Below are 27,090 nucleotides of genomic sequence, written 5' to 3'. Positions count from 1 at the left end.
TACATATTGTAAATTAATTAGATTTTAAGAATATTGTGACTTAAAATTAGTATAAGTACCTTGTTATGTACTGTAGACTTTTACAAAATATATTTTATCATCATTCCTAATAGAGACCAAATTGTGTTAATAATTTATCATCAGTCTATAATGAATTAATAATTCTTCCACTGCAAAACTAGTCAAAACAACTGTCTTGCGATATGAAGTATTGCCCATCTAAAGAACTACAAGGTGGTGGTATAAAACATTGTAGAAATGAAAATATTGCTGTAGACTATTTAATAAAATCTATATTAATTTATAAGCATAATCAATTTCAATTTGATATATTGAACAGTGTAAGATTTGACATATATAAAACAAAGGTATTATATAAAAAAATACAATCATTTTTTAACTGCCTTCACTTTTGATTCCAGTTCATCAATTCGAAGATTCATTTTTATTAGGGACTCCATTATGTTCTTTTGGATTTCACCATATCTTTGCATCGCAAGAATTAGACTTTCCTCAATAAAATCACTACTTTGTTTTTGCTCAAGAATATCTTTGCGAAGTACTGCCAAGTTGTCAGTGATATCTGGAAGATCTTTTAGGTTTGGAGAATCCAGAACAGGTGCCAGTTTTACTATTTCTTTATATTTTTCCACATTGCTCATAATATCATCACCCACAGCCATTATGTAAGTTTTTTTTAAATCTAATAATTGATGATTATCAATGAAATTTGGATCCATGTAGTTGTCGAGTTCTTCAGATCTGAAGAAAATTGATAAAAGACATATATTATATATGATGGCTTAAGATAATTTCATTACTCAGTTTTTATTTTTACTTATTTATACCTCTTAAGCATTTCACCAAGCTTTTCATGGCCTTCTGTGGCTGTACTTAATAATGATCCAACATTGGAGAGAGTATCAGATATTGTCTCGCCACTTCGGTTATTAGATGGAACATTGCCAATTATATTTTCTAATTTATTTATTCTTCTTTCAATTAAATCCAATGCTTCCATCTATTATAAATGATAATGAATGTTAAATTAATCCAGCATTGTAAACACACATTTCTTAAATATCAGTCATATATAGAACGTCACTATTTTTAAATAAATAAATATATATGTAATAACATATATTTAAAAATAATAGTAAGATTAATTGCTGCAGTGTTGTGATAATTTGGATATATGAAATACTGTTTACATTTTAGTTCAAAAACAATACAATTTTCTTAATTGAATATTGTGCAAAAATATTTATGCTAAGAACAGAACGAATTTTATTAAGATAAAGTACTCACATTTTTAAAAATACTTTTTCACTAATTATTAATTACTAAATATTATAAATTAAATATGTTTTAACACTAAATAGGTGGCAGATAATTGACAGATGGTTGACAGTTGACAGATGACATACGATTTTTGACAGCTATGACGCATAAGTCGTACTGCCAATTGATTTTGCAAAAATTACTAAGAAAAAAAAAACAAAACCACATGAAAACTGCTAATTTCACAACAATTACGCGTTTGACATTTGTAAATACATAAATTAAACTCCTTTGTTTTGTAAACAAACAAAAACACATAAAAATCGAACTCAAAATGAATTATGTTGTATAATACGTTTAAAAAATATTGTTATCGCATTGGCAAAGAATATTTTTGATTGAAAAAATGTGCACATGCATTTATATAAAATGCTAAAATAATAATCAACGTATGTAGCAATTCAATACTTTCATTAATTAAGATGGAGTGCTTTGATTGATGTTTATTGAATTTTATTAACCTTGACCTGGTCCTCCTTAGAAAATATAACGCTAAAGCTTTATAACGCACTGCAGTGATCATTTGTAGAAATGCCATCACTCAGAAAAAGAGTTACTACTTATTTAAGACAGTTAAGTTTTTCTGCAGAATCAAGAGATAGAATTGGTGTCAATAGATTGTCGTTGAACAAGGCAGGCTGCTCTATAACAAGATATATTGAAGGGTAATAAAAATTGTGAAATTTGTGTAAAGAGTAATGATACAAAAAATTGTGAAATTTATCTATCTATCTATCAATTTATTTTCAGAGATGCAGATGTTATTTCGCGAGGACCGACAATCCACTATGGCAAAACACCACAGGCTCTTCCTGATTTGCCAATTGCAGAATATTTGATGGGGCCAGAAACCATCACAGCAGCATGTACTGGTAATCGAAAATTATCACAACAAGCTGTGTTGTCCAAATTATTTTCAGAATGATTGATAAAAATATTATTTTTTGTTTATTATTGAGAAAATCGTTTTTAGGACCAGGGGATGGATTAGCTTGTGTACAGAGATCATGCTCACATTTAAGTGCTGGCCCAGATATTGATTTTATTGATATACAACAGACTGGTGATGATACAACTGTAAACAATCAAAACTTATGTAAAACTAAAGATAATCATTCCATCAAACAAAATGTACCTAATAAACTTATGAAAAAAGAGAAGTCTTTACATGATTTGGTGAAATCAGAATCTGAAACAAGTTCACAGATTAATTCCAATATAATTAATGATATTAATAAAAATAGTGACAATTCTATAGAACCAGCAAAAAATAAGTTTGATGGTAGTGAAAAGAGAAGAAGATCTATAACTACAATTGACAATACAACAAAAGAAATTTTGAATACATCCTCTGCACATGTTTTAACATCTGAAAAAAAACTTGACAACATTGTCATAAGCACCTCAGATACTGATAGTCAAAGTTCTGTGGATGTTTCTCTTAGTAAAGCATGTGATGTGAATAAGGAATTATCTAAGGTAGAAAAAGAAAAATTACGTTTGCGAAATTTACCCAAGTATGAATGCCGGCGCACAAAAACTCTCAGTGAAATGGTTTTGTCTAGACCTAGAAGAGATTATAGGAAACCAGAAAATGTCCAAAACATTGTTCTAGTAACAAAGACTTTACAAGTAAATGCTAAAACTGACAATGACGATAAGCAAAATGCACAAACTAGTAATGATAATAATATTGATAATGATCAGAAAAGTAATCCTGTGAAACAAAGTGAAGAATCTCAAAAGGATATTAAAAATGAAAAGGCTGATACTACAAATGTGAATAGTTTAGATATTAGTAATTCAAATATAGAGAAAACTCAAAATGATTCAAAAACTGAATCATTTTGTGCAGAAAGTTCAAATGAAGCTATACCTGGCGTATCTTCATGGGATTCTGCAACAGAACATGCATTTGGAGTTAGGTATGAATTTGAAGAAAATAGCCTAATTTTATTAATATTTATATAAAAATATTTTAAATTTCTCTAAAGTACATCATTATATGAGCATAATCCAATACTGGGTGATCGTGCCGGACAACCTATTGCAGATTGTTTTGGATTGATTGCAAGAGGAGATGCAGCCATCCTTGCACTTGCAGATGGTGTTAATTGGGGTACTTAAAATCATCACTAATTAAGTCTGTTGTGATTATATTTTGAAAAATATTTTATATTATAGGAAATGGAGCTAAATTAGCTGCTTGTTCAGCAATAAATGGATGCTTGAGTTATCTAAATAAAGCTATATTTGGATTAAGACAGGGTACATGCACATTCAACCAACAACTTGATATTATATATTATAAAAAATATGTAATAATTATTTTATAGGTGATTCTACACTAACAACACGTGAAGTGTTTGTCAGTTTATTAAGAAGTTTTTGGGAAGCACATGCTTGTATAATTGAATCGGGTGGAGCTTTGTGCACACTCACAGCTGCCATCATACTACCACTTAGTGGAAAAGGTTATGATTAATAAAGCTATTAATTATCAAATAAAATATTTTAAATCACTAGAAAATTTATAAAACCATCAGTGTTGAATTATTGTTTCAGATAATGGACGATCTGTAGTTTGCGTGTGTAATGTTGGTGACTCATTAGCTTATGTATATTCACATGTATATGGTGTAAGAGAAATAACACAAGGTACGATAAAATTAACTCAAACATATAGATAAGTAATTATGTCTGAGTATAGAAAAATAATCAACACATTTATAGGTTCTCATGATATTAATTCCATGCGAGATATGAGAGATGCTTTAGGTGCTTTGGGGCCTGTGAATGGTAAACAAATATTAATTGCTATTTTACTCAAATTTTATAATAATATGCTTTAACTTCAATATAGGAACCAATCCAGAATTGAATAATTTAACATTATCAATGACTATTGTTGAACCTGGTGATTTGGTATTTCTAACATCGGATGGAATAAGTGATAATTTTGATCCTGTAGTTGGCCGTTTTGCTGAGGCAATGCCTGTCATGCCTCAGCAAAGTGAGTATCCAAATGCCCAAACCTCAACTTCAGCAACCACCAAATCTAGACAAACCGTGGGAAACAAAAAGCAAATTGTTAATCCAGTTTCTGTTAAGTCAAGAGAAAAAAGAGCAGAATCCAATTTAGCACAAAGTAATAGAACAAATCGCATACCACAAGATAATATTGGTAAAAACGTTTCAAATAGGCTGCCAGAATTGAGTTCTAAAAGAACTTACAACCGCTCAAAAGATTCCGAAAAGAAAGTGGTATCGATAGATCCTTCTTGCCGTCCCAAATTCACAAGATCTCAAACAACTTTAGAACCTAGAAATAAATTTTCTAATACAAAAACTTCTGAATCTCGACCAACATACAACCGTTCAATGTCTGGACCTGAAAATAATGAGGTGCCAAAAAAACAATTAACTCCTTTACCCCGTTCGAAAAGTGGACTTCCAATAGTAAATGGCTTACAGAGGCATGATCTCACATTACTCAGGATTGCAGATTTACTAAATTTTGGTATAAACGGCATGCTGAAACCTTGCACAACTTCTAAAGCATTATGCAAATTGCTAATTGATTTTGTAAGAATGATAACTACAGGTAAACGTAAAATGCTGGAAGAGAAAGAATTGTATTATTGTGAAAAAAATGGTGCATTGGTGCAATTAACTAGGTCTCAACAAAAATCTAAAAGGAAAGAGTGGATAGAAAAGGATATTTTCAAAGCTTTACCAGGTAAGTTAGATCATGCAACTGTTGTTTCTTTCACCATTGGAGCTTGCAGAAGTTCCAAACCTGTGTACTGTGAAACAGATTTTTGAAGTAAAAGGAATCATCTCCCAAGATAATAAAATTTGGTAAGTCTTCATAATTTAACTTTCTTATCTTCTGACATCTTTCTTGAAAGATTGTCACTGGAAATTTTAAATTTCATTGAGTTATAAGAATATTTTAATCAGATCAAACAAATTTGCCTAAAATTAAAATGAATTATAGACACTTTTTATATAACGCAAAAGTTTATATGAAAAAAGACAATTATTTAGCTCGTTAGACAATAATATCTTATGACATTTTTCAATTCACATTGTCCTATAGTTTAACTCAAATAAATTTAACGTGAAGAATTATTTAACTGAAAAAAAAAATCATTCAGATGATTAATAAAAGATTGTACATGGTAAACTATATTAACATTTAAATAGATATAAATATATTTACATTATATTAATAAAACTATATTATTTGATCGAAATTTTAAATAACTTTAGAAATATATATAAGCACAGAAATTAATTGGAAAAACTTAATTTTAACATCGAAACAAATAATTTTTATCAAATACTTAAAGAAAGCATTTACATTATATCAGCTATATTTGCTGTAGTTTTTAAAACTATTAAATATGTGTATCCAAAAAGCTTTTGCTTGCAGACATCTGCTGTGCCATTTTAATAGATGTTATAATATTTATATTGCCTTTTTATAATATTTATTTTATGAAGCTTTATTTTTAAATGGATTAAGTGTGCTATCATCAAGAAATATTTTACTCAATTTTTTTATTACCGAATAGTTTCTAGTCACGCTACTCAAACTTTAATATCTCAATAATTAAATGTAAAAATTACAAGTATTATGTCTTAAGTGTAAGCTGAAGTTACGTCGATGCTTTAGAATATTCATATATCTTTTTCATCATAAACTTTAAGAACAATTTTTTTTTAAAATAACTGGTATTGAATATAATGTATATCTAATTCAATGTAATTCTCATATTAGATTGTAGAGAAATTTGAACAGCTTATACACATAAATTCAGCATGATATGTATACAAAAGTTTCATACTGAAATTATTCAACTCGATTTTGCATTGTTGTAATTACGTGCATTTAATTACCTTACTTATATGAAGTGCCGCGGAATGATGCCTTGAATATATTTTTAATAAAGATGTAATATGCTTAACAAAAAATAAATAAAAAGAGTAAGAGCTTGAATGCTGTTCAAAAAATTATTTTAAAAATATTTTATATTCTTAATTTTAATTTTGCATAACTGTTCTGCATATATAAATGTAATAGAAATTTTTATAAAAAAATATGTATGATGTGTATGAATCTTCATCAAATCATTTGTGAAACGCTTTTTCATTTTATTCTTGATTAGACCTTATTGTAGTCCAGTGCTCTTTTGGATTGAAAAATACTCATTCACATCACATCTACTCAATTCTTTTTTTTATTTTTAAATTGTATATAATTTATTATATATTATTGTATATTTGATCACAAATTTGGCAAGTATATTTTGTAATTTATACTTAAGTATATTGTATGATACTATAAGTTAAGCGATATCAGTCAACGATAGACTATGCTGAAAACTGTAATGTCAGCTATAAAGAAAATTCATCATGCCCGAGTAATTTGTTGATAAAGCATAATATTAATATAAATTATATATATATATATATATATATATATGTATGTATATATAAATTAATATATAGACAATTGTCTATATCTAGCAATATACTGATTTTGACAAGTTTTACATCTGTACTATGAAAATTATAACAAATATCTGTAATACTGCTATAAGATGATAAAATATTTTCTAAGAAGCGTATAACATTAAATTATAAAATAGTCTATGTGATAAATATATTGATTATTAATTTTTATATTATATATTGTATTTATATCAATTACAAATTGAATATAAGATTTGTTTTGAATAACGAATAAATAAAGTTATATAAAAAGTATGACTGCAAATTCTTCTGTTGACATTTGTGTTTTGTTTTATTTTTGTAGCGATTTCTTTAGAAAGTAAAAGTAAATAATCACGAATAACGTCATCATGTAAATTAATTCAAAAGCAATATCGTTACGTGTCGAACGAAAATGATGACATTGTGCGATATTTGAGCAGATAATAAAATAATATGCAAAATCCTTAGGTATTATTAAATCTAGATTGCGAGGAAAGCAGTCGAATGATAATTTGGAAACTAATTTATTTATGAAAGCATATTGTAAAATTGGCAATGATTTCTGAAGGCCAATACGCCATCTCCATTTTCTTATGTCAAACGATATCAGAATTTGCACAATATATGTAATTACATAAAAAACGATATTTAATTACAAGGTTAGTTAATAACCCTGTCGTATTGAGTGTAAACGTTTAAGTGCCAGTGAAGACAATCCTATCAAATCAATTAATTTGGTTATATTTACAAGTTGAATGTTTGAAATGAAATTCATTTTTAGCGGTAGCCATCTTGTCTCGCCGGCTGATTTTTAATAATCAAAACTCGTTTTATAGCAATATATTTACTAAAATAATTTTATCGACCTGTTAGTGCGCTGTATGACTATATTTTCTACCTTAACTTCGAGTGTATTATTCAATAAACATGAAAATTATGCATTCAATCATCATAAATGTCTGGTAAGATTTACTGTCGTCGAATATATTTGTGATGTTCTGCTCTGTGAAAGAATTATCGAAAGAATAATTGATAAGGAAACTTTTGAGCGCAATTCTGTACACACGACGAGATTTTACGGATTTGATACAATAATAATACACTAGTGTTGAATATGATTTGGGCGTGTTTGACAACTGTCAAAATTTGATAGTTATTGCTATTTCTTATCTGCTTTATTTACATTGGTAAATGTTTCAAAGTATAGTGCCACAACTTTTCACAATGTAAACTATAACCACTATTTAATTTAATATATTTAAATTAACATTTTTATGACATACCTGAAATTAAGTTCTTATTTGCTTTTAAGTACTTTGTGATATTTTTATAGTATTTATATTCTAGCATATGTTTTGTATTTTTTCTTTGTAGAGAATGTGACGATTAGTTTATTCAATTAACTACCACATAAGTTAAAATGACCATAGCCACGAGAGGGCGTACGGGGGAGCCCCTCGAAGAGCCTCCAAATGAAAGTGACAGGTAATGTTTTGCATCATTGCTTATTAGTTGTAAAATGGTCATATACTGAACTAACACTAATTTATTGCATAAAATTGTTCTTAATCTATTATTAATTCTTAAGTGTTGTTCCGGTGTCTCCCCCATGTACACCAGAAACATTCCCTGTTGGAAAATTGCAAATACTTGACGAAAAGATCTCAAATCCAAGATGGGTTGTTCCGGTGCTTCCAGAACAAGAACTGGAGTGTTTATTAAAAGCTGCCATAGATCTTTGCAAAGCAGGTACGATCTGGCAGAGAAGAGATGGATTTTTCATATATACGTATCTAAACATTTTGATTTTAGGAAGTGATACTGAATCAGAGCACTGCCAGAGGTTTTTTCGAGAAGGACTCACAATTTCATTTACAAAAATATTAACAGATGAAGCAGTGAATGGATGGAAATATAATATTCATCACTGTATATTACAATCATGTATAAAAGTGCTGGAATTGTGTATAATTAAAATGCCACATGATTGGTTTCCCTTATTAGACTTACTGGCAATGGTTCTTAATCCCAATAACAAGTGAGTTTTGATTATTTCAGTATATAAGTGTGGAAAATTATAAATTATAACTGGATCATTATAAATTTAATCAAAGCTCTTTAGAGCCATATTCATCAAGAAAAATATTTCTGTATAGATTTCACACTTTCAATGCATCAAGGACAAGTGATACTATCCCAAATCATTTACGTGCTGGCTCTAACATACCTTCATCATATATTGGTTCAACTTCAACTGCGGTGTGTACTGAAGACACTTTAGCAAATGGTATTTATGCAAAACCTAGTGGGGACCCAAGGGCACCAAGGGGTTGGCTAGTTGATCTCATCAACAAGTGAGTTAAACAATATGTGTTTACTCTTTATTTTCTAATGATAGTTAAATAACTTATTTATTATAAACTACTATTACAATTAAGTACCAAATTTTTAGGTTTGGTCAAATGGGTGGTTTTGATGCACTGTTAGAACGTTTCAACCGAGGGGCTTGTTTGATACAGCAACCTTTATCACAAGTCACATCTGTTATGAGTCAATCCAGTGATCAATCAAATCCTGCCCCTAATATTGATCAACTAGCATTGCCCACCAGCGATTATTCTAGTAGCCTTCCAGTTAGTGAATTAGAAGCAAATAAAAGTACTCATATTTCTCCCAGTGAAACTATAGGTTAGTTGCAAAGTTTGAGATTTGAACACAAAATATAACAGAACTTTTTTTTAACTTCTATCTTATTTAGGTCCTGCTAATTTGCAAACTTCAAATACTCCTGAGCTAGCAGTTCCACCAGCATCGTCTCCAGTTGATATGCAACAAAGTATTACAGCTCCAGCAACTTCTATGAATACAAGCAGTCTTCTCTCAGAGAATTTGACTAGTTCTATGAACTCGAATAGCCCGTTAGCAAATAATTTATCTTTGGACAATGCCCGATTGACGTTACCTGTGGTTCATGCACTGCTCAAACCATTTGGACAATGCCATGAACTTTTGACTGTTAACACTATCACAAAGTACCTTATGCCAATATTGGTAAGCAAAAAGATAATGAATTTTTATATGTATCTGAACAATTGTTTCTGATAATGATGGATTTTTAATTTGCTAATGAAAACTGGCTATATATTTTAAATTTAATTATTGCTATTTCAGGAATTAGTGCCTAGTATTTTGGAGTCTTTATCTGATGATGAATTAAAAAAAGAAGCAAAACTTGAAAGCAAAAACGATTGCGTAGGAGGAATTGTTCGTGCTGCTAGGAATTTAGCTAGAAGATTAAATAAACAGGATGGATTAGTTAAAGGTGCCAATATTTTTATGGAAATTTACAGAATGTTTTGATTACCTTTATCATATATTATGACAATAATGATATCTGAATCTATAAAATTATTTTTTTATTACAGAATTGGAAATGTTTCGCTTAAAAATGATTCTGCGGCTTCTTCAAATATCAAGCTTTAATGGCAAAATGAATGCATTAAATGAAATCAATAAAGTTCTATCAATTGTCACATCGTATCCTCACAGAGTTCATACATCTGAAGATGACTTAGATTGGCTGACTACTGACATTATGGCTAATTGGATTAAAGATAATAATGTCCTGGATATTGTACTTAGAGATTCATTACATCAACCACAATATGTAGAGAAATTAGAAAAGATTTTGAGATTTTTAATAAAAGAGCATAGTTTGACGCTTACTGATTTGGATGCGGTTTGGAGTGCACAAGTTGGAAAACATGAAGCAATTGTGAAAAATGTTCATGATTTGCTAGCTAAATTAGCATGGGATTTTAGCGCAGAACAATTAGATCATTTATTTGAATGTTTCCAGGTTTGTGCTAAAAGTTGATAATAATAATTTATATATGAACTATTTATTTATTTTTGATGCATTGGCTGCTTAAATATGAGTGATACATAATATAATTTATTTAATGCATGTTTCAGGCTAGTTGGACAACTGCTAATAAAAAACAAAGAGAACGTCTACTTGAATTGATTCGTAGGTTAGCAGAAGATGATAAAGATGGTGTTATGGCACATAAGGCAAATAACTTAAAATAGTAGCTTTAATTAAAAGGTTTAACTTGTGTTACATGTGATTATTATTTCAGGTTCTTATGTTATTTTGGACACTTGCTCATTCTGATGAAGTGTCTCCTGAAGTTCTTGATCAAGCATTATCAGCACATGTAAAAATATTAGATTATAGTTGTAGTCAAGAGCGGGATGCACAGAAAACTGTGTGGTTGGATAAGTAAGCTACATAATGCACAACAAGTATTAACTATGTCTTTACACATTTGTAACTAACATTATTTTGTAGATGCGTGGATGAATTGAAAAGCGGGGATCTGTGGACCTTGCCGGCTTTAAAGTTGATTCGGGATATCTGTTGTTTATATGAACCTAGCACTAATGTTACAAATCATACCTCTAGACAACATCAACTGTTGCACAGACAAGAAGTAATAGACAGGTTGCAGAATCAACATAGTCTGGTCATTTTAGTAACTAATAGTTTGACTGGGTATATGGATCATGTTCGGGAATTAGTTAATGGTAAATTTATTTAAATTGCAATAGAATTTCATAAAAATCTTGTTTACACTGCTATTTTTTATGTATCAGAATTATTTTTCTTTATGATTTATATATTTTTTCAAACCTGTGAATTGATTTCAATTTTTATTATTATTTTTTTAAAAAATTGTTTTTTGTAGAAAATGATGAAATTGATCCAAATGAATTGAAAACTGATGGACGTTATAATCACCCACTGCAAATTCAAGAAAGGTTGAATTTCTTAAGGTTTTTACTTAAAGATGGTCAATTATGGCTTTGTGCTGATCAGGTATCTAATTTATTTAAAACTTTCTTTTACTTCATACGTATAAATTATATATTTACATATTTTTTGCAATTTAGTATAATTATTTGATATGACTTTTATGATTTGTTTATAGGCCAAACAAATATGGCAATGTTTGGCAGAAGGAGCGGTTTTTCCATCAGATCGCGAAGCATGTTTTCGTTGGTTTGGAAAACTGATGGGTGAAGAACCTGATCTTGATCCAGGAATAAATAGAGACTTTTTCGAAAATAACCTATTGCGATTGGATCCTACATATTTATCAGAAAGTGGAATAAAGTAAAGATTTAGTTTTCAATGTTTTGTTAATTGCTTAATTTTGTTGTTCACTAGCTTTTACTTTAAGGTGTTTTGAGCGATTCTTCAAGGCTGTGAATTTAAAGGAAGGAAAGCTTAAAGCAAAGCGTAGAGGATTTGTTCTAGATGATGTTGAACTTATAGGATCAGACTACTTGTGGAGGGTAAATATAATTACCTGATTTTATTATGCAATATTAATGCAATATTTATTGTTTAATTGTTGCATAGGTTATTACATGCAGTGCGGAGGATATAGCTAATAGAGCAATAGAATTATTGAAGGAAGTAACTACATCTTTAGGTCCAAGACTACAAGATTCTCAAGCTAGTTACCATAGAACATTTATAGGGGAATGTTGTGAACGACTCAAGACTCATTATGATACAGTTTTAATGCTAACATCTCTTAAAACAGGTGAGTTTTGATTTTTCCCATGATAATTAAGTTTATTTACACCTGCACACACATATATATATATATATATATATATATATATATATATATATTGTCTCAATTTAATGTTTGATATAATTTAAGAAAAAGTGGATTCTGATCGTGCTTTAATAATAGCTAAATTAAACAAGGAGGCTGATCGAATGTGCAGAGTTTTGAAAGTCATTCAAGAATATGTTATACAATGTGATCAAGGTTTCATTTTTGAAAGGAGAATATTGCCTTTACATAGGTAGTAAATGAATTTTATTACTTGGATTTATACTTTTCTGTATATATGTCTAAATCTGTAATATTTAAATACTATTTTTAGAGCTTGCAGAGGTAAACATATGACACTATTTGTGAGGTTTCAAAATCCTGGAAGACCTGTGGATGATATTGAAATTTATACTCATAGTAATGATACGGTATCTTCTTTAAGAAGACAAGTACTAAGAAGGTAATTAAATTAAACATTTAATTCTATTTGATTATTTATGTATTATATGTTTATATAAATAATATTAACTTTTAGGATCAAGGCTTCTGCCTCAACGGTTAAGCTAGAGTTATTTTTGAATGGAGAACCTTTAGATGTGAATAATGATAGGCAGACAATTATACAAACTGCTATAAGAGATAAAACTGTAATAAATTTATTATTCAGTAATGATTTTATCAATTGATTTATTATGTTTACACCATGTTGTTTATTGCAGTATTTAACTGGAAAATTATCACAAGCGGGTACTGGAATGGCAAGTTCACCAGACAGCAGCAGCGATAGCAGTACTGGTTCGCCACCGAGACCAGGGCCTGATCAACCTAGACTTGATATTGAAGTTAATTTACCTGGAGTGGTAATTATTGATATTATTTATTTCAAATCATTCTTATTTCTAACAATAAAAAATATTATTTCTATTTATATTTCATATAAAATTTTCTTCTTTTCTAGATTATATCGAAAAAAAATCAATATGCAGTCTTTTTTCTACAATTATCTGAGTTGGGTGTAGTGTTATGTCATTCACGACTTCGGGATTCTGCTAGAAAACTTTTACATTTAGTACCACCTGATCTTATCACTGTAAGTAACTATAATTTATAAGACCAGGTTATAGTATATTTTAATCGAAATTCGTTTAAAACAATTCATTATACATATTTTCAGATAGTTAAATTACAATCTATGTGTGGTCTAGATGTTCCGATGCAGGAAATTACTGAAAAACCAAACTTTGGGAACATGTTTTTTAAAGGAGGAGTAGCTCAAATATTATATCATCTAGAGGTAAGACATTTATCATAATATATTTTATAGAATTTTTCAAAAATCAATTTTTGGGTTTGTAATATCCAATGTAATACATGTTGAATGTTATAAAATATTTTAGTGCATTAAAATGATTAGATATTAAAAATTTACTAAATTGAATTTGTAGGTTCTCCAGGCTGTATTATTACCGTCTCTAGAACCTTTGGGTGATGCTGCTTATGAAGTACAACAAGCATGGGTAAGATCTGGTGTCGCTCATATGCTTGTAGAACTATTCACAAAAAATAACTTTATGGCAGGAACTGTTGATACGCATATGAAAAGGTATGTTAGTTACTATTTTGTTCTTCTACAAAATTTTATTTCATATTTTTTTACAGGGCTGCATATTTGTGTGTGCTACGTTTAACAAAATTCTTCTTCAATATTGTTGGTAGTGTTTTATGCAGAGTTGGTGATGAACCACCTCATACCAGTGTTGATGTAAATTCATCAAATTCTAGGTACTTCACATTATAATTGTGCTTTATTACATAATTGCCATTTACATTTCAAAATGATTAATATTAACAATGTTATTTAGATCACATATTGCAATGCTTAAGCAAGCTATCCATTCAGTTTCTTCTCAACAGGCAGAACAATTACTTAGGAGTGTAGCGACAAAAATTTCTCAAACCTTATCTGAAAAGGTAATATTTATAAACACAACTTTTGAAACGATATTGATTTTTGTATTGGACTAACAGTAAAATATTGTACAGATGTTAATGGCAGATAATGAAGGAGAGCATTACAGAATGTTATTTGGTTCAGCACTTCAATGGCAGCTTCCTGATTTAAATACCATACGGACCATTATTCGAATGGCCTGGGCAGCCAGCACTGGTTCTTTGCATTTACTTAGTTCTGGTCAAGATCTTGGGAAGGAAAACACTCTGCCTGATGATCAAGATATTCAAGGTATAAAATATTGACAATCATCTACATTTCTTTTACATTTTGAATAAATTTGTAATAATGTTTTTTTCCTAGTTTGTAGAGAGGCATTGGAAGTTTTGACTGTCAGTGTGGTGTTGAATCCATCAGCTCATGATACCTTGATGAATGAACCATTTTGGTCAGATTTTATTATAAATTTAGTATTAGTATCAGAATCGAAACAAGTCAGACAAACTGCAGCTGAACAATTGCTTCTGATATCCACATGGTGCTCTACAGATAGACAACCGTTAGATTTTATCATCACATTATTAATAAGTGTTTTAAAAACTGAAACACTTCAATATGCTCATCAAAGTCAGGAGTACTTCATGGTAAAATTGTAACAATAAATTTATTAATCAATAGATCGCTAAGTTTACAAAGTGTTATACTTTGATTTTTTCAGCTTATTTGCAGATTGTTAAATTATGCACACAGTTCAAGTTGGCCAATGAATGTAGCATCTGAATTGTTAAGTAAAGAGATATCCTGGTTAAAACTAGTCAGAGAAAACGTGATAAATTCTGGAGATCTACAGGTTGGTTTGCAAAATTGATACTGGTTTTTATTAAATTTTTATGTTATATTTGAATTTAGGTACATGAAGCATTATTGGAGGGCCACCTATGTTTAGTTAAAGAGCTGCTTTCTTTTCTAACACCAGATGATAAATCAGAGTTAGGGTGTGGTGAATCTTCATCAATATTTCTTATAAAGGTAATTCTTTAGAAAACTGCATTTTCATTAAAAAGAATGGATACTACTAAAGTATTACAGCACCAAAGTCTTAAAGTTTATTATTATATTCTATATTATTTAAAAATGATTGTTCCAAATTCAATGATTAAGTTATCGAATTATAATAATTCATATTGTCTTAATTTGTTTTTAAGGAACTAGTAGAAGATTTTCTTTTTCCTGCATCAAAATTGCACTTAGAATTGGTGCGGGGTGGTCAAATAGATGCTGGTGGTAGTACCTGGGGCACTGTTCCAGCACCTGTGTGTCGTTCACCACAAACTGTAGCAGCCGCTTGTGATTTACTCGTAGCTCTATGCACTGGCTCAAGTCGGAATCTTAAAGAATTAGTTAATATGATGACAAACATGTTTTATTCAGGTAAACAACATATATCTGGTTAAGTTGTTTATTAACTTTCTGAAGAAGTGCGATAATCGGCCGGGTCGTTTCTTCGTAATTCAATGTAAAGTTTTTTTGGAAAATGCCTCTTACAACTATTTTTTTTATACATTTTTTGTTTATAGCCTAGTATTACCAATTTTATTTAATGTGTATGTGGTATAAATTCTTATATTCTCTCCAGATACTGAACCTTTGCGAGAATGGGAGTATATGCCCCGGTCGGTCCAAGGCCTCCTCAAGGCTTTTGTGGTTTGAAGAATGCTGGTGCAACTTGCTACATGAACAGCGTGTTGCAACAGTTGTACATGGTGCATACTATCCGAAGCGGTTTACTCAGCTCCATGGGGGCAGCAACTGACAACTCGGAAGACTTCAGTGGAGAAGAACGTGATGACCTTTTAATTCAATCGGTAAGTTGAAATAAAAAATAATTAATCAGTTAACCAAATATTAAATCAGTGTAAACTATTAATTTTAATTAATATGACTTATGTACTTCATTTTTAGAATCAACCAGACAATTCAGAACGAATAAATTACCATGTGGGAATTCTGAAACATGTTCAAGCCATTTTTGCTCATTTGGCACATAGTCATCTTCAATTCTATGTACCCCGGGGTCTATGGAGCCATTTCAAGTGAGAATAATATTTCTTTCATGCTATAAACATTTCTAATAATTGAATATTCTAAAATATTGTAAAAATATATTAGATTGCAAGGAGAGCCTGTGAATCTAAGAGAACAACAAGATGCTGTTGAATTTTTTATGTCTCTTGTAGAAAGTTTAGATGAGGGTTTAAAAGGATTAGGACATCCGCAATTGATGGGTGCTACTTTAGGGGGTTCTTATAGTGATCAAAAAATTTGTAGAGAATGTCCACATAGGTAGGTTTAACATTTTGTTATATTGTTTTAAAATATCTCACAAAAGTTTCGGGATTTTAAATATGTATGTAATAATATTGAATTTATCTAAAATTTGTTTTTATTCCAGGTACTCCAAGGAGGAACCATTTAGCGTAATAAGTGTTGATATACGTAATCATAGTTCACTTGCAGACTCTCTGGAGCAATATGTAAAAGGGGAATTATTAGAAGGAGCTGATGCCTACCACTGTGATAAGTGTGATAAAAAAGTAAATTGATATAAACTTTGATTTGTAACATATATTTTTGCACTTTGCCTAATAATATACATATTATTCAGGTAGTGACTGTTAAACGTTTGTGTGTTCGTAAACTTCCTCCAGTGTTAGCAATTCAATTAAAAAGATTTGAGTATGATTTTGAACGTGTTTGTGCCATAAAATTTAATGATTATTTTGAATTTCCACGAGAATTGGACATGGAACCATACACTGGTAAGTAGTTATGATGACAGGTTTGAACTATATCATATTTGTAAATTATAAGAGAAACTATATTTGTTCCAGTGTCTGGTCTCGCCCGGGTAGAAGGCGAAGTTATAGATGTAGAATGTGAAGATATTCAAAATCCTAATCCTACTTTGACCAATAATAATGATTCAAATACTGACGCAATGAATAATTCTAATGACGATAATGATAATAATAAACCTGAAAATAAAAATGGAAGCTCTACGGAAACTAAATATCATTTATCAGGAATAGTTGTACACTCTGGGCAGGCTTCTGGAGGACATTATTACAGCTATATACTTCACAGGTAATTTGAAATTATTAACTTTCCGAAGGAGAAGTTTATGTTTTCGCGAAAAAATTGGATTTGCTAATTTGTTTTGTGTATATTGTATTTCCGTTTTTCAAAATAATTTTCTTAACTAAGGCTGAACAGATATTGTATTATGTTTCCATATTTAAACTGTAGTTGATCAATATAATTTCAAAAATTCCAAATTTACTATTTGCAATTATTTTAGGATTTTAAATTATTGTATTTTTATGAAATAATATTCTGGATATTCTAATAAAAATATATTTGCAATGTATAATTCTTATATACGACTGTTTTAAATTTATACTTTCTTAAAAATTCAGAGAAAGTGGATTATGGTATAAATTTGATGATGGTGACGTGACAGAGTGTAAAATGGACGAAGATGAAGAAATGAAAGTACAATGCTTTGGTGGTGATTATATGGGCGAGGTTAGTGCTATTTTGATTAGGACTACCAGATTTTATTTATGAAACTAATTTATAAAATAAATTTTTTCAGATATTTGACCATATGCTAAAAAGAATGCAGTACAGACGTCAAAAACGTTGGTGGAATGCTTACATGCTTTTCTATACAAGATGCGATCAGCCAATACCAGTTGTTGAGAAATGTGTCGAACAGCTATCACTAGGTAATATATATATATTTTTTTTAATTTATTAAATTTCGTAAATATATATAATGTTATTTATCAGCTGAAAGTGGAAGGGGTATTTTGAAAATGCCGCCAGCAATTGAAAGAAGTGTTAGAATTCAAAATATTAAATTTTTACACTCAAGAAATATGTACTCTGTGGAATATTTTACGTTTATTAGGAAACTTGTTGCCTGTAATACTCCTAGGGAAAAACTGGTAAGTTTTATAATTATTTCTAATACTATAATATATTATGTGTAACAATGAGTTCTTTATTTCATGTTAGTCTCCGTCTATGGAAGAATTATCTTTATTATCTATACAACTTGCAACAAGATTTTTATTTCACTCTGGTATAAAAACTAAAAAATCATTGCGTGGATCAGCTTGTGAATGGTGAGTTGTCAAAATACTAATAAATAATCTTACTAATTATTTTTGATTTTTAATTCAAATAATTAATTACAGGTATGAAGCGATATCTCCGCACTTGAGGTACTCTGGTATGGTGCGGGCCTGGTTTGCGTGGCACGGTCTGCTGGAGTCTCGATCACGTATTGCTGAATATTTGCTCGCTGCGCCATCGGCAGAAGTTCGTGGTGCTCTTATGAAAATTATCGTTTTTCTGGCGCACTTCAGTAAAGAAGATTCACCTTTAACTACTGGTATGTTATTAATAGAAATAAAAATAACATAATTTTTGGCAAATGATTTCACTATTTGATTTATTAATGTTTTACATGTTTTGTTAAATAAAGGTTTAGAAGGAAGTACTCTTAGTGAACAACTAATAATCGCAGTTTTGTCTCTACTTCAAACTGATATCAGTGAACATGGAAAGCATTTGCCTCATTTTTTTACTTTGTTCCACATGTACAGTTCTCTAGGCCCACCAGAAAGAAGTCAATTATTACAGGTAAATATTTATCTTTAAACAAAATCTCGTCTTCTTTCAATTATGGATTTATTAAGTATTTATTAGATGCTTAATTTATTTTATTTTATAATAATCATTCCAGTTAAATGTGCCAGCTTTGTTCATGCAAGTTGCCATTGATGAAGGTCCTGGGCCTGCCATTAAATACATGTATCCTGAATTTACAAAATTGCATCAGGTAATAAATTAAATAATTATTTCTTAAATCTTTAATAACTGATAGAATTATTTTTTGAGTTAACAATTATTATTGTCTGCTGTAGGTCGTAGCAATATTAGTCAGGTGCTGTGATGTGTCAAATAGAACCCACAGTGCCAATGCTGCGCAAGGTGCAACTGTATTACCAAATCCTTATGGGGAAGTGCCGGATCCATTAATTCCATTGGAGCCAATGGCTAGTGAAATCCTATTTGGAAGAAATAGGTAAAAGCAATATTGCAGCATCTATCACTGTTATAAAATATTCTCATCAATTTCAATAAGTGAATCTTGAACTTTTTGCAGCTATTTAAAGAAACTTATAGAAGATTCTTCTCTTGGGGATGATGGTTTGAGATTATTACAATATTGCAGTTGGGAAAATCCACATTTTTCAAGAGCTGTTCTAACCGAGTTACTTTGGCAGGTATGTTTAAATTTTTTTTCAAAAATAAATAGGTGCAAGGTTTGTTTTTTGTATTTCATACACTACTTTAATTTTGATGTTTTTCTTACAGGTTGCTTATGCATATTGCCATGAATTGAGGCATAATACAGATCTGCTTTTAGGATTATTACTTATAGAAGATTCATGGCAGAGCCATAGAATACATAATGCTATAATGGGTAAGTTTTATTCTTATACATGCTTGTATTTATTATATATTTTTCTAATCAAATTTGTACTTTTTTTGAAGGTGTACAAGAGGAACGAGAAGGGTTGTTAGATACAATTCAACGTTCTAAAACACATTATCAGAAAAGAGCATACCATTGTATAAAATGTTTAGTAAATTTGTTTACGAGATCACGTGTTGCTTTGGCACTGCTGCATAGCAATGCAGATCTCACTAGGAGGTGGGTTAGTGCCGTAGAATGGCTGCATGATGAACTTGAAAGGGTAAGACTCTAATTTAACTAAAAAAATAGAATATTATTTTATATATAATTTTTTTTTAATATAATATTTTTATAATTTATCAGAGATATCCCAGTTACAATACATGGAGTCCTCCAGCACATAGCAATGATTCGATGAGTGGATATTTCTTGGAAAGATCACCTTCAGCAAGGAATGTCTTGAAGCGTGCATTTGAGTTGTGCCCTACTGAGGTAATAAGTTACTAAGTTTTATATTTTACAAGATAACATGTTCCACAAAATATTGTAAAGAATATTTAATTGTAATTAAATTTGATTCCAAGGATCCTGAAGATGGAAGTGAGCATGAAACAGAAGGAAATGATGACCAAACTGTAACTTCCACCTCATCTCCTCACACCAACGTGACAGGTAGCAGTGGAGGCGGCAGTGTGAGCAGTGGAGCCATCAGTGCTAGCAGTGGAGCGATTAGTGGCAGCAGCGGGATTGTAACAGCTGAGGCTATGCATCATTCTCCTACTGCCAGTCAGAGCATGCCTGCACTGAGTCCAGTTAAAGACTATTCGGTTTGTGCAAAACCAGATGTAGTGTCATCAACTGAATGCATTCCTGGCACAAGTGGCACAAGTGGCACAATTAAAGCTAGTCAGTCGGTTACATTTAGCCAAGTCCTGCAGAATGTGGGTCCACAATCTAATACCGATAGTAATGATTCAGTGGAGGTAATTTGTTAACAATGTTTCAGATAAAGCAGATTTTAAATTTTTTTAAGCAACAATTATATTATTCATTTTGCAAAAATCGGTATAGGTTCCATTGATGCATATAAATCTTGTGATATTTTATTTATAAAAAATTAGATTTTTTTTTGCAATTGTTTAACATAACATTTTTTACATATTTTATTAACTTACCGAAGGAGATGTTTATTCTTTTGTAAAAAACATATCCGAAAATAATGCCTCTTATAACTAGTTTAAATATTGAAATTAAACTAATTTAAAAGGCTGCAGTTTCGCCGGGATCTGCTATGAAATCCAAAGAGAATAGGCCTGCAACGACTCATGTCACATTTGATACTAGTGAGGAAGAAATACCAGTAATAAATTCTCAGGCAGAAGATCTAGAAAATAGTATTGAAAATCAAGTTTTTCCTGAAATAGAAAATAGGGAGATGTAAGTTGTAACATTCGATGCTCTATACAAATATTTATAATTTTAAATGACATAATTATTGCAGGGAAGTCTCAACACTAGCTAATCATTTATTAAGAGGGAAAAAAATAAGTCAAGTAAGTAATTGATTATCTTTATTGTTTTAAACTGTATATGTGTATTATATTTGTATATTATTTTGTAGGAAAGTCAAGATGAAGATGCAAACAGTGACATAACTGCTTTGATTGTAGAAGAATTAAGGGCGACTACACTTACTGAAATATCACATGAAGAGTCTAAAACATAAGATTTCAAGCAATTGGCACTGCATAAATCTATATTTAGGAATCTAATCATGTGATATACATAAGACGTGATTTCTGAGTAAACGTCAGAGTTGATATTGTTCGATCAGAAAAAAATAATTCTCTTTGAACCAATTCTGTCATTTGCTTGTTAACATTAGATGGTTCATTTGTTAATAATGTAGAAACTTGTCATATGTCAAGAGCGGATTGGTGGTGTTTTATATTTATTTCTGCATTGACATTTTTTATTTAAGTTTTATAAATATATATATAAATCTATATCTATATAATTACTACCAACTAATTTTTGTCAACTTTTTAAAACAAATTAATCATAATTTGAAAAAAAAAGGCACATATGTACAATTTGGTGCTTTATTATTTAATTGTACATTAAAATCTTTTACTTTTCAATTTGTTAGCGACATGTTTTTTATTTTTACAATATTCTAAATAAACATTTGCTGTTATTTGTTGATACTAGTAATATTTGAACCTTTTGATTATGTTTGTATTTCATTTTGTTTTATAGTAGCTTTAAATATTACTAATGTCCCAAGCAGAAATGATCCTACAGGCTGAACAAATTGTTTATTTCAAATTGCAAGACTTCTTAATTTTATGAAAAGCTAGCTTATCTAATAATTTAATCCATTGTGATGCATCAAAGGATGTTAGCTTTTTGAAAAAGTGCCCATTTTGTAATGTATGCTTTAGAAGATAATATTTCCAAATGGCAAAGAAGCCATCAAGTGTTTTTATACTTGTGTTCATGTAAAAATGCATGCATGCATATACAAAACATTAGACTAAACAAGCATTAACAAATGCATATGTTCATATTTTTAGAGGGTTATTGCAAGTTATACCAAACAATATTTTGATATACTATTATGTTAGATTTATTTAATGACTTCAGTGTTTGTTTTTTCTAATAATATTAATCCATATTTATATTAGTTGAATTATGAACGCTAGTCCTCTTTACACTTTAAATCAATACAATGTTTCTTAATAAAAGAAAATGATACCTATTATGTATTACTAAAATGCTTTTATTTATTTTAAATGTACTTTGTTAGACTACATAATCAACTGTTTTTTTTTTTTTATTTAGTTCTTAAAATATACTTATTCTTTCATAGTTTAAGAACTAATTTTTTTTTGTTTAAATTTTAATTGAGTAACAGAAAATCAGAAATTATTTTTTGTAATTGTAATTTATGAAATTGATAGGTCAAATGCTTTGCAGCCAACATTTGGTTTGGAATGTTTTCTACGGAATGATTGATCGCAGAAAACATTGTAAGTGTTTATTCATGTTGAATTATCAAAACTGAATTGTACATAAAAAAAAAAATTCATGCAAAGATTAAGGTAGAGATTATATTTCGAAAGTGATTGCATCTCTCATAAAAATATGATTGTGTACAGTGTACTCAATAAAATTATTTATAAAATATTCATGTTTTATTAATGAAATTATATACGTATGTTCAGCTTGCTTGTATCTAAAACAAAATATATTGTCATGTTTTTAATTAAATCCATAGTATTTTATAGTTTTTTCATATATTTAAATTAACTTAAATTGTATTTAAATTAATTATTCTAAATTAATTGTGAATTATGGGGATGAACCAATATGGAATTATTGGATATGACTAGATCATCCCAAACAGGAATATCGAATCCTGCATCAGCTAGGTATGTATTGAAACAAATATTAATGAATTATTATAATAATTAAATTATTATAATAATATAAACTTTATGTCATTTCTGATTTAAAATATTTTTGCAGGCGTCACGCAAATGCTAGAGAAGTACAACCTGCAGCATTTTTACAATATTGCCAATCATTGCCAGTACATTTAGATGAAAATGTTCCAGTGTTCAAGCATTGTAGGTAAGCAATTTGTATTTTTATGCATAAAGTTTGAGGAAAAGGCAGACAAAGCCATTATGTTTTTTTCCTTTTATATTAGTTTTGTTTATTGATTTTTAAATTGATTTTGTAGACGCCGGATATATCCACCTTCCTACCTTTCTGCTGCTAAAGTTACAAACATACACAAACCAAGACAAGGCGGACTAATTTTCGAATGGCCTTTAAGAAGAAATAAACTTATTAAAAAAACAAATAGGTTTCTAGTTTTTGTGTTATGGGCGTGTTCCCATCTTTTGTACTTTCTTTATCGAACACACATCCTTCCTTCAGCCATTGGTTAGTACAAAAAAATGCACTCTCATCCTCATTCTCATATAACTTTATACTTTGATACAAACGTTTGCATTTAAATATTATCCATTTTTTCTGGAATTTTTAAATTAATGCATATTAAACATGTGCTATCAAATTATGTATATTAGTTACAAAAATTAATTAGTTTTCACATATTTTCAGCCGTAGAAGTTCGACCTCCTCCCTTGATCATTGCTAGTATTTTAAAACCTTCACCAAGACTACATTGCACTATTATTGAACCAGATTGGTGAACTTCGAATTAATATAATTAAATAAGCAGATTAACTTAGAAAGAAAATGATTCAGGAGGAGACAATAACTGTATATGATACTTCATAATATATCATAATATTATAATTTTTATGTACGAACAGTATTTTTTATATTTTAATAATTAAATTTATGAATACAAGTATATATGGTGTTTAGCAATTTTTTTTCTAGTTGCACTACAAATAGTGTAAATTAATTAAAATTGTATAAATTAAACTAAATAATTTATACAAAGCTTTTCAATTAACTTCTAAAATTTTTGCATATCTTTACGTTTCAAAGGTTTCTGAACATTTTGGCATACCTTAGAAAAAATGGATGTATTTGTGTGTGCGTGTATGTTTGGATACAATTTTTCGTCCACGATTTCGGGCGCATGGATTAACCGACTTGAATGATTAAAAAAAACATTTGATTTCTACTGATAAGGAGACGTGCTGATTAGCTTTTGGCAAAGACAGGTCCAGCCGCTAAAATGATCATTAGACATATGCACATCAAATTATTATAGATATTTTTATAATAAAAACCAATTTTGTGACATTTTTTTTGGGGTTCCGTACCTAGATTTTTAATTTCTAAAGTTTACTTATTCGGTTCAAACAAATTTCAAAATTTTCAGATTTTTTTTAAAATATTTATTGATTATTATTTTTTTGCTTGAATATTCAGTTCTGAAACGGGAAGTTCCAGCAGTTTGCCTTAAGGCGATTCTTAACTACTGGAGTTAAGAATATGATTATAAAATTGAGACAATATAATGAATTGAAATGCTTGAGGAATTTTAAAATTGCTCCTATGACGGAAACTGCTTATTTATCTATGGCGGAAACAGTGTCACCATGAACGCCATGAATATATCTGATATTGTCTAGACATGGTTACCAATTCTGGAACGTCGATCTGTCAAATTTTCTATTTGTCGGCCATTTATGTTACAAATGTCAGTTTGCATTGTGATAGGTTAAGGCATAGATAAGGAATTAAGGGTTAAGGAATTGATTCGGTTTGTGTTTAGTTATTTATCATTCCCATAATTGCTTAGAGTTTGCTTAACATTGTTATTTTATATTTCTAGACATTTATAAATATGAGTGCTCCTAAAGAATCTGATAGTGCGATGGAAGTAGAAGTAGCCGCTGGAAGTAGTTCTAGTGTAAAAGTGCCAGTGGAAATAAATAATTCAATTAGTACCGGAAAGGCTGTGATGGCTACTGCTGGTACAATACCATCAGTAACAGTTTCCCTTCATCCATTAGTAATTATGAATGTATCAGAACATTGGACAAGACGTCGAGCTCAGGAGGGTTCTCCACAACAAGGTAATAAAGAAACAATGTTACATACATACTTACAGACATCTAGGAATACTTTGATATAGATGTTCAATTTTACTTTAAACTCGTCGGTTTTTCTTGACTCATTCCTTTCATTTATTGATTTCTTTATGATGACCGTCTTCCTGAAATTTATCAAATTTCTCAATACAAAATGTACCTAATATGGTATGTAAAATGTTAGAAGTTCGGTATAGAACGTTATCATTAATATTTCAGTTATTGGAGCATTAATAGGCAAACAGAAAGGAAGGAATATAGAAGTTATGAACTCATTTGAACTTATGTTCACAGTCATCGATGAAGATATTGTTATAGATAGAGAATATTATAAGACTAAAGAAGAACAATGTAAGACCTTATTTTAACTCTATTTATAACTTTGCATTATTTATTTGTAAACATTTATATAGTTAAACAGGTATTTAGTGATATGGATTTCCTCGGTTGGTACACAACAAATGAGAGCCCATCTGAAAAGGATTTGAAGATACATAAACAAATTTGCGAAATAAATGAGTGCCCGATAATGTTGCAATTGAACCCTTTATCCAGGAACATGGATGTTAGTATATACTTACTTCGTTAAAGGAGAATAAATAATATGACTTACCTCTTTCCAATAAGATTCATGCAAGTTTTCCTTTTGTTTATGTTTATATTATTAAGATCTGTAATATTTATTATATTTTGCAGCAACTTCCTATATCATTATTTGAATCAATCATAGATTTAGTAGGCGGAGAAGCAACAATGTTATTTGTACCACTCACATACACCTTAGCTACAGAAGAGGCTGAAAGAATTGGTGTTGATCACGTAGCTAGAATGTCTAGTAATGAAGCAGGAGAAAATTCATTGGGTAAAAGAACATAATTCCTAATATTTCATATAGTAGTCTTACTAGGCATGAGTCAATATGTTTGTTACATATATGTATCTTATTTAGTTGCTGAGCATTTGACAGCACAATACTCTGCAATTAAGATGCTGCATTCAAGAGTACGTCTTGTTCTGGAATTTATGAGAGAAGTAGAGAGCGGTAGAAGAACTGCCAGCCATGATATATTACGAGATGCTTATTGCCTAAGCCATCGACTGCCAGTTCTGCAGAGTGAATCATTTAGACATGAATTTTATAATGTAAGTAAAAAATTGGCTCCAAATTGTATGTGCAAAACGAGAAATATTTTTTTTTATATATAAACAAATATTTATTCAAGAAATTGTTACCTAATTATTGTTTATAGCAATGCAATGATGTTGGGCTTGTGACTTATTTGGGAGCGATTACTAAAGGCACAAATGACATAAACCAGCTTGTAAATAAGTTTAATATGTTATATGACAGACAAGCAATGGGCCGGCGAATGCGAGGGTTATTTTTCTGAAGCTCATTGTTTTTATTTGTGATTATTTAATATTTTATATTATTTTCAATAAAGTATGTAATATTATTGAAAATTTGTTTGAATCACTAGCCCTCATAGTATTTCTAATGTAATGTAATATACTTAGTTTGAG

At 29.8% G+C, this 27,090-nt stretch overlaps 3 protein-coding genes across 3 annotated transcripts; 2 read left to right on the top strand and 1 right to left on the bottom strand.

Annotated features, from left to right (window-relative positions):
* Positions 1–389: 389 nt before the first annotated feature.
* On the bottom strand, positions 390–1,433 carry LOC113370262. The gene is made up of 3 exons (XM_026610934.1): positions 1,309–1,433; positions 849–1,021; positions 390–762 (listed from the first exon to the last, which is right to left on the bottom strand). The coding sequence occupies exons 2-3, from the start codon at positions 1,019–1,021 to the stop codon at positions 390–392; spliced, it is 546 nt and encodes a 181-aa protein (XP_026466719.1). The 5' UTR covers positions 1,309–1,433.
* Positions 1,434–1,598: 165 nt separating this feature from the next.
* Positions 1,599–5,181, top strand: LOC113370114 (PP2C-like domain-containing protein CG9801). The gene is made up of 10 exons (XM_026610784.1): positions 1,599–1,730; positions 1,823–2,006; positions 2,092–2,213; positions 2,315–3,266; positions 3,336–3,460; positions 3,526–3,609; positions 3,678–3,815; positions 3,907–3,999; positions 4,075–4,140; positions 4,205–5,181. Exons 2-10 carry the CDS (start codon positions 1,873–1,875, stop codon positions 5,164–5,166), a joined length of 2,676 nt encoding a protein of 891 aa, XP_026466569.1. The 5' UTR covers positions 1,599–1,730; positions 1,823–1,872; the 3' UTR covers positions 5,167–5,181.
* A 2,430-nt stretch (positions 5,182–7,611) lies between these two features.
* Positions 7,612–26,957, top strand: LOC113371501 (probable ubiquitin carboxyl-terminal hydrolase FAF). Its single transcript, XM_026612124.1, is given in 56 exon segments — positions 7,612–7,805; positions 8,218–8,328; positions 8,432–8,592; positions 8,656–8,881; positions 9,000–9,197; positions 9,296–9,531; positions 9,602–9,894; positions 10,015–10,165; positions 10,269–10,702; positions 10,819–10,917; positions 10,986–11,128; positions 11,198–11,433; positions 11,595–11,725; positions 11,838–12,022; positions 12,090–12,204; positions 12,272–12,458; positions 12,582–12,729; positions 12,811–12,939; positions 13,015–13,126; positions 13,199–13,339; positions 13,438–13,569; positions 13,654–13,773; positions 13,925–14,082; positions 14,139–14,261; positions 14,342–14,450; positions 14,523–14,721; positions 14,794–15,074; positions 15,149–15,280; positions 15,340–15,459; positions 15,636–15,861; positions 16,067–16,096; positions 16,099–16,295; positions 16,393–16,523; positions 16,600–16,773; positions 16,883–17,024; positions 17,096–17,249; positions 17,322–17,372; positions 17,475–17,574; positions 17,907–18,015; positions 18,086–18,218; positions 18,283–18,440; positions 18,511–18,620; positions 18,693–19,140; positions 19,244–19,339; positions 19,425–19,585; positions 19,667–19,787; positions 19,879–19,987; positions 20,059–20,261; positions 20,345–20,473; positions 20,566–20,671; positions 25,399–25,551; positions 25,786–25,917; positions 25,980–26,131; positions 26,263–26,428; positions 26,516–26,709; positions 26,817–26,957. Coding segments are annotated over 55 exon segments (8,790 nt in total). The 5' UTR covers positions 7,612–7,805; positions 8,218–8,263.
* Positions 26,958–27,090: the final 133 nt, after the last annotated feature.

The sequence above is a fragment of the Ctenocephalides felis genome, unplaced genomic scaffold (assembly GCF_003426905.1).
Source record: "Ctenocephalides felis isolate EL2017-DRISC unplaced genomic scaffold, ASM342690v1 CF-g0.4_SCAFFOLD_01492, whole genome shotgun sequence".
NCBI classification, from domain to species: Eukaryota; Metazoa; Arthropoda; class Insecta; order Siphonaptera; family Pulicidae; genus Ctenocephalides; species Ctenocephalides felis.
The sequence above is the reverse complement of the archived record's forward strand: the minus strand, read 5'-3'. Positions and strand labels throughout refer to the sequence as shown.

Coding starts and splice junctions, on each gene's coding strand:
- LOC113370114 (XM_026610784.1), top strand. CDS start 1,873: ATGCCATCACTCAGAAAAAGAGTTACTACTTATTTAAGACAGTTAAGT. Junction 3,610..3,677: donor TATATTTGGATTAAGACAGG/GTACATGCACAT, acceptor ATTATTTTATAG/GTGATTCTACACTAACAACA. Junction 4,141..4,204: donor TGCTTTGGGGCCTGTGAATG/GTAAACAAATAT, acceptor ACTTCAATATAG/GAACCAATCCAGAATTGAAT.
- LOC113370262 (XM_026610934.1), bottom strand. CDS start 1,021: ATGGAAGCATTGGATTTAATTGAAAGAAGAATAAATAAATTAGAAAAT. Junction 763..848: donor CTTGGTGAAATGCTTAAGAG/GTATAAATAAGT, acceptor AATTTTCTTCAG/ATCTGAAGAACTCGACAACT.